The 8,649-nt window shown below is 35.0% G+C and overlaps 1 protein-coding gene across 2 annotated transcripts in view; it reads right to left on the minus strand.

Annotated features, from left to right (window-relative positions):
- The window catches only part of CNOT7 (CCR4-NOT transcription complex subunit 7), an 18,606-nt gene continuing 9,957 nt past the window's right edge, over positions 1-8,649 (minus strand). For both annotated transcript variants that reach the window (XM_059384176.1, XM_059384174.1), the window contains 3 exons: positions 5,503-5,647; positions 3,239-3,349; positions 1-1,668 (listed from right to left, as the gene is read on the minus strand). In XM_059384176.1, coding sequence (XP_059240159.1) covers positions 1,540-1,668; positions 3,239-3,349; positions 5,503-5,647 — 385 coding nt within the window. In that variant the 3' untranslated portion in view covers positions 1-1,539. The remainder of the gene's footprint in view (positions 1,669-3,238; positions 3,350-5,502; positions 5,648-8,649) is intronic.

Consider the following 8,649-nt stretch of genomic DNA (forward strand, 5'->3'; position numbering starts at 1 on the left):
TATAAGAAAACATTTCTGAAGGCTTTATTTACAAAAGCTTTAAAAACAAATAATACCCTCTGTTTTGCAAATAACGTTTTGTTTAAAAAGGACCACCCAGTTACAGCATTGTAATATAATGAATAATGTACAAAGAAAACAAACCAGTGTGGCTAACATTTTAAGATTTGCTAGTATTACTGATTCAAATGTAGGTGACACACATCATAACGTGTAGTCTATCATTTCAGGGAAGAGTTAATGATTACCAAAATGTCTTCCTACACATGCTCTGGTCTGGTCACATATTCTGCATGGCTAAATATTTCAATCTCTTTTGTCAATATATATAAAATAGATTGCAAAGATATACACAAAAAAATAAACAAGCATTACACTCCTCAGGTAATTAGCTATATATATAGCCATATATATATACACACACACATATATGGCTTTATATATAGAATATATTTTTGTGTTTTGTTTTTTGCACCAAATCTCTTCATTATTTATCTTTGTAACAACTATGAAAGCACAATTTTTTGTCTTCTAATTTAATTTGGTACAATACATACCTAAAAAGACTTGCTATCTTTGGACTTTAATGAAATTGATTTGTGGAATCAACAAAGCAAGAGCATCATAAGTATGGCTATAAAATGTTTAAAAAATTAAAAATAAGGTAAACAGTGACAGAGTAAGAAGAAGCAGATCAAAGGGAAGTGTGCTATCATAAAATAATGGCGGCTTCAATTATCTTGGATGCCAGTTTCCTGGCAGACATTAAACATCCAATCACAAGGGGTTTTTCCTGAAGGGTGTAAAGCTGGTTTGAAAAATTCTTCAGTCACAGAGCAGCCTACACATGCCAATGAGAAACTGACAGACACTAGATGTGCTTGGAAGATTAAACACCACGTACAGAAACAGCAGTTACTAAGCTCTCAGTAGTTTTTTGTTCACTTTTTTTTTGTAGTCTTGCTGAATCAACCGTTTGCACAATGCATGTGCTATTTCCGTGGGTCAAAAACAAGTAAATACTGTATAAGGTTGGCAGATGGTCATTTTTCCAGCTAAGAGCAAGAAAAGCCAAAATTTCTGATAAAACAGAGGATTTGAGTCAGAATCACTCTCTAAAGTGCAAAATTGATGGTCCACAATCTCAAATAGCTAAAACTCCTGCAGAATAGAAGGGAGACATGAAACAGGGAAATAAATTACAGTCAGTGCTAGTTAATTTAGGAAGGGGGAAAAACAAACCAAGCCCAAGCAGGTGAAGTTTATCAAAATATTCAGTATGATACGGGTTTCCCCACTCTCTGTCACACATGCCTGCTAACAAGTATATTAAGTTAAGGCCAAATTTAACCTGAATGCTTTTCTATTTATTAAGATCTGAGATAGGAATGGTCATACTAGTACTGAAAGGCAGAAAATAAAATGGGCTATGAAAGAAAAAAAAATAGTAATATCTATTGTTCAAGGGATTCAACGAGAGATAAAACCTATATACAAGTTTGTGTGTAGCTCAAATAAAAATAAAAGGACTATTTCATGTCATGACTGCTTGTTGGCTTCCTCTTCATATGCATTCCCTGTGCCATTCTGTACATAGGATGAACCAGAACCAAGGCCATACAAATGACCACAATATTTGGCATCATCAATATGATCTTCAAAGAACATCTAAAAAGGAATTTTGGGGAAAAAAAAAAGATAATTTTAACCAAAAGGTACCACTGGTAACTTATATTTCAGCAATGTAAGTACTGACTGTTTATTAACTAAAATGACAGCTCTTTTCTATGGTGCTCCTTTGAAGCCACACATTTTAAAATTCAATGAGTAAGATTAACGTTCTCAAGAAGTACAGAGCTCAAGAGAAACCAAAGAAAAAGATTACTAAAAAAATGTATAAACAAGGGTCTTTCCTATTAACACTTAGATCAATTTATGAGAGTTTGTAATCATGGAAAAATGGCAGGAATTCTTATTCCATTAATGTAACAATACTCAATGGTCACAATGAATGAGCACTGCCAATGATTGGAGAAAAACGTTTAGGCTTCTAAGTAGCCTTGAGTCTATATGCAAGGCTGAGCTGGCTGAAAACAAACCCTGAACACATCCTGGACAGTGAAATCTGAACATTCACACTAGGTCACTATTCTTGAAAAAGCCAAGGAACATAAAGATGATAAATTAGTAGCAGAGAATCCACATTAATTGAACCATTAAGGTATTTTTTAAAATGCAAAGCTGAAAATCCAAAAGATTGTTTTAATTCTCTAGTGTTGCACTGGAAAGAAGTACAAAACAAAGTATTTATTTGTCATGAATAGACACAGTCCAAATCACTTCTGACTCAACACCTGGCAAAATAACTATTATGCTTTCTATTATTAATACAACTGCTACAGAAGTTTTAAAATTTCCAGATAGTTCTCAGTCAATTCTTGAGTATCTAAGAGGATATATTCAGAAGAATTCTAAAGTTGTATTTTGCAAAACGGAAAACTTTCTTTTTGCATTTAATTTACAATGAGGTGTACCTGCATCTATCGCTCCATTACTAAGCTAGGAGGAGCCTTTGATTCACCTAGCTTTATATTCAGTATTGCCTTTTGCCACTTAAGGGGCTCTGCTCAGTATGATTTTTGATTCAACAACTACTTCACATTTACTTTACCATTTGAGAATTTAGGACCTCTTAGTAAGACTCAATCTACTAAAAAGCGCTATATAAGCATTACTCTACAAACCCTCAAAATGCTGAAAAAATGGCATAAACAAATGGTATTTTACCAGCAATTTAATGCCTATGAGAAGACAATGCCAGGGAGACCTAACATGTAGATCCCTTGACTTGGCAGCGACAGCACTGATGTGGTCTACAGAAAGAATTCTGGAGTTCTGCTAGTAATGAGTGTGTCGTTGGATAGAAGTTACTAGTCTCTGGCTTCAGTTTTCTCATCTAAGAAATAGTCTGGTTGGACCTACATGATTCCTAAGGTAGTTTAAATTGTTTCATTTTTTCAGTCTATGAAGAAATCATTTTTTCAGTGCCCTCTGAACTACATTTCAGGAGGACTTATTTTTGAACACTTTCATTCAAGTGTGTTGGACACAGCCTACATGCATCTCTAACCACGTCTTCATTTAATGAGCACTTATTGCCCAAAAACGTTTGCCGTTAGATTTTTTAATGTTCTCAACCTAACAACCAACTGAGAAAAAGGCACTGATGTCTTCATACTTCTCTCATTTTGAAAAAGGCCATTCCTGTGAGCAATGAATCAGATCCCGCTTGATGCTGTGGTCCTATCCGTTCCAGCTCTAACTGTTCAGCAACTTCCTGTAAACCACCCTAGAAGAAAGAAAATCTGCCTGTCAACACAGCAACAGTGCAATGCCCAAATTCACAAGTTATATAACTTAGACACTGACCAAAATATAAATGGACTTATTTAGCACATAAAGATGGACCTTATGACGATCCAAAAAAAAAAAAAAAAAATGTGAATTACAAATTAAAGTATTTGTTGAATATGGGAGAAGTTTATAATTTAGTAGAAAATGAGATCCTAATTGGGAAAATTTGTGTTCATCATATGCTTTAAGGCCTGTGACAGGCAAATAACATTCCTGAAGATTTGGGGGAAGCAGATCCTATACATGGGAACAGGTGTACAGGGGAACATTTATCAAGCACATTCAATCAATCCATCCATCAATATAAAATGACCATTGGCAACTTCTCTCCAACTTTCCTAAGCTTCTCACCAATCCATCTCTAAGTAGTTTACCCTCATAATTAGTATAAAACAAAGCTATTGTGATTAAATCAGTCCTTAAAAATCCACAAAGTGCTCAATTATGGTTTTGTTAAAAAGAAGAGTATGCTGCTATAAGAATACAACTCCTTATGAGGGTCTAAATATCTGCTTATGTTAATATTGCCAGGCTGAAAAAAGAAAGGAATGAAAGCAAGAGAAAAAGAATGAAAGGGAAAAGTAAAAATAAAGGAAGAAAGAAAGGGAAGGAGAATAATGGCAGGGGGGAGGGTAGGATATGAGTAAAGAAGGAGCGCAACAGAACAGGCCATTCAGCATGGCTGACCAGAGGTCAAAAAGCACCTTTTGTCATTAACCTAAATTTAACACAGCAGCTCACTCGGCATATTCAGAATAGCTGGTGTACCTAGAAATTTTCCAATATCACACACATGGTGAGCAATAATTTGATCCTGTTCCTAAAATATGTCATTGCAGAGACAGGTCAGATTTTAAAAAGCACTTCTAAAGCCAGATGAAAACATGTGGGTCATGGATTCTCAGCATCTTATGCTTTCAGGGATGGACTGAGTTTCTATAGCAATAAGGCTATCCTATTTCAAGTTCACTTGAGTCACAGCGAGAAGTCTCTTCAAATTGCACACAATCCTGCTGCTCTTAGGTGCTCCAAACAAGGAGTGACCTTTCTTTAAAACTTCCCCAGCTATATGCCATATTCTGTAATAAGGCAAGCAAACTTTGGCCAAAACACTACTTCTCTTCTGATTATAAGTTCAATTATCAAAAGCAAAGTTTTCAACTTCTACACTGTTTCTTTCTGCTTAAAAGTAAAGCACTTAAGGTTTTTGCCATCTCCTAAAAGTATAATTTTATCTGCACTTCTAAAAACCTGGAAAGAAAATGTGATCAACCTGATGCAGGTTGTACCAAGCAGCCACTTCACCTACACATGCTTTTTAGTTGCAGCTTAAATCCAAACACAGCTGGAAAAAAAAATAAAAAATAAAAAATAAAGCCCTTCTACTCCTTGGGAGTCTAAGCCACCAAGAGAATTCATTCTCAAACTGAAGGAGCACTTTACTGATTAAAGAAACATTCCTTTTTAAAGAATTCATGTTCAAAGTAACATTATTACACATGCATTCAGCAATGTCAGAACGTAAGCTACTGTCCAGACAGGACCTAGACGTTTACAGAAGCACTAACATCTTGATTATTTTTTAGGCCGGGAAAAAAAAATCTTTTAGCCATGTTAATTAACCCTAGGAACATAATCTGTGACTGGAACCAATAAAATAATTTTTGTCCAGGGAAAACTCTGTTTGCTACATTACTGACCACACTGCTGGCCAGCTCAGATTTTATCTTGCATGGATAGATTGTGTGCATGTTGGACAGCAAAACTTGCACTTCTGTGCATGACAGCCTCGCTAGTCCTCACATTTTCGTGCAGGTTTATGATTTTCAATCTGGCAAAGATGAAAATCTGATTCTTGGTTTGAATTTTGTTGAAAACTTATTCTGCCAATATACACTGAAATTCTGAAAAAGGATTTTCTATAAATAATTTATGCAACAATAAGAATCAATAACCAGATAATATAATCACATTTAATACAAAACTTGAAATATGGCTTAAAACAACATCCCAGGCTAATATCTTATTTAACAGTCACTCAGTCTAAATAGTGTGTGGACTATAAACAGCCACTTAAAAAAGCCTTACTTTGAGATTTTTGCAGCTTTTCATGAGGTACTTCACATCATAAATGACAGGAAAAAATAATCGAAGGATCTCAAAGAAGTCAAGTTCTTCTTCAGGCAAGTTAGAGTTGGTCAGGATTTTGATTAAATAGCCAAAGTCATAACCACTACAAAAGGGTTAAATACAGAACAGAGACATATAAATATCATAGAGATGAAAAAATATTTTTTTTCTGATACAAATTTTAAGTGAGCCACAACTGTAGGTCAAAAAAGGAATCAACCAAAAAAAAAAAAGATCCCAGCCCCCCACAAAGAGAGAAAACAGACATGTTTCTAATGATGCAATGATAATAGGAAAATGCCATCATCTTACCAACAGTGATACGAACTTCATTCAGAGATACCAGAACACAGATCTATACTAGCTTCTCAAGTCTATAGTCACTAGGTTACTATTTTTAACTGATATCTAAAGGAAGAACTCTAAGCATCAAACCACCCATAGATGTCTCAAAAATTGTTAAATAATTATGGAAATGGAAAAATATGAATGAGAACATGGCTAAAGATGTCAAAATGTAGCAGAATTGGCAAAAATAATACAACTCTTCCCATATTTTACATAAAGAGGTCATATGCTTCAAAACCCAAAGTGGGGTGCCTGGGTGGTTCAGTCAGTTAAGCATCCAACTCTCGATCTTAGCTCAGGTCATGATCTCAGGATCGTGAGTTCAAGCCCCAAATTAAAAATAAAAGCCCAGGGCGCCTGGGTGGCTCAGTGGGTTAAAGCCTCTGCCTTCAGCTCAGGTCATGATCCCAGGATCCTGGGATCGAGTCCCGCATCGGGCTTTTTGCTCAGCAGGGAGCCTGCTTCTCCGTCTATCTCTGCCTGCCTCTCTGCCTACTTATGATCTCTGTCAAATAAATAAATAAATTCTTAAAAAAAATAAAAATAAAAATAAAAACCCAAAGAGTAATTCCTTAATGAAAGTATTTTCATTTTCCTTAGATGATTTTACCAGTCATTCTCTTCCCTCAAAATTCTGTTCCTATGTTAAATGGCTCCTCAAGATATACTAAAGGAAATGCTGCATTTCTCAGTAAACACTGAGAACTACTATCCAGAGAATAAAATACCAACTCCCACACTTTCAAGTCAAGATCTCCTAACTCTACTGTTTTTTTCCCCCACAGCTTTGTATGTCCCCACATTCCTGTGCCTTAATTGCACACTCTTTTCCTCCCTGTCTACCTTTACTTCAAGGACAAGATGCCTTCCCCGAAGAGTCTAGCTCCCAGTGATTTCTTATACAAACTGTTTCCTTGTACTCCCCTTTAAAATGCATTATTGTTTCCTCCACTAGTCTAGTAGGAATCACATTTTTAAAAATATCTTAAAATCTTTTACTTCGCATAGCTGGAAGTCAGTACATATTTGGTGAGAGGTGGTATTAACGTATCTTTTGGGGGATACAAATAAAATTTCTACTTAATGTTCAGAACTACTTCTAATTTTAAAAAGAAAAAAAGAAGCTTTACCATTGAAGACAGTTAAGGAATACCAAGGTATAAGCAATTAACAGTAGAAACCTTTAAATTTCTGGTAATTGGCAAGGAAGTGACTGCTATCATCCAACTAAAGAGAAGTCAATACAGCATTTACTTATTACTAGTAAAAGACTGTACAAGAATTTAGGATTTATAAATTTCTTAAACTAGTCTTTATCTCATAGAAATAAGAGATATTAGAATATTAGAATATGATGAAAATATTTAATGCCATTTACAATAAAATCTTAACATACCTTGACAAATACTGGAGTCTAATTTGGACTATACATTCTAAGAAGACATGAACCCCTTGTTTCTCTTTATCTTAATATCCCCAAGGCCTAGCATGCAGTATTTGCTCAGAGTATTTTTTTGAATGAAAGACTAAGTCATACACAGCAGAAGGATGAAGGTTTCTAGTCATGACCAGGAAAGTCAAACAAAACAAAACAAAACCAAACCCTGAAAAATATTCCTAATGTTAACAGAGACTTCAGTCTTGTCTCCTGAGGTATAGGTTCAAATGGAGAACAGAAAAAAAAGATGACAGGTGACAATTAATATGTTCAATACTCCTAACTCAAAAACTACTGCTTAGTACTACAATAGAGTTTGCAAAATGAATAGTCCTTTACTACAATCATTCCAGAGGCCAGAGTTGGAAATTCTAAAGCATGTAGGAATGTCTCTATTTTTTAAAAAATGTGTGAAATGGACCCAATACAAGAACATTAATAGAAGGCCAAATAAAATAATTCCCAAGGCTACTTTTAGTCCCTGTGCTTCCAATTTAATTTAGTGTACCTCAACAGAAGAACTTTCTTACCTGGAAGTCTATTTTGACAAAATGGAACTACCTTCCTTTCTAAATATTCTCTTTCCAATCCAATTTTATTTTATACTAAGAATGAAAACCAACCATTTATTGAGAATTTACTGTTTGTAAAATCTTTTATTAAAATGCTCTAAACATATTATTGATCATTAAAACTATATATTTACCTAAGTGATGCCTACCTGATCACTCCTCTTTGAAAAAAAAATTAAAATCCACGACCCCCCACTGTTTTTTTCTCCACAGCACTTATCAACAACAAACCACAATATAAATTTCATCATTCAAAAAGAATTGCCTATTCCCACCAGAATATAAACTTCATGAGGCTGAGGATTTTTAGTATAATTCCTAAAATCTTATACCAAAGTGCTTGGCATTGGTAGATATTAAATAAATATTTTCTTAACAAACAAATGATTTCATTCTAAGGCTCAGAAATGTTAAATAACCTCCAGTAACATTGATTCCAAATGGCATTGCTGGATTTAAACCAAGATCTACTTTGTCAGCCTAACTCTTTCCACTATGTAATACTCTCTCACTGGCTAAAAATGAAATACATAACTTTATTTATTTTTTTTTTTTAAAGATTTTATTTATTTATTTGACAGAGAGAAATCACAAGTAGGCAGAGAGGCAGGCAGAGAGAGAGAGAGGAGGAAGCAGGCTCCCTGCTGAGCAGAGAGCCCGATGCGGGACTCGATCCCAGGACCCTGAGATCATGACCTGAGCCGAAGGCAGGGGCTTAACCCACTGAGCCACCCAGGCGCCCCTATA

The sequence above is a fragment of the Mustela nigripes genome, chromosome 18 (genome assembly GCF_022355385.1).
Source record: "Mustela nigripes isolate SB6536 chromosome 18, MUSNIG.SB6536, whole genome shotgun sequence".
NCBI lineage: Eukaryota > Metazoa > Chordata > Mammalia > Carnivora > Mustelidae > Mustela > Mustela nigripes.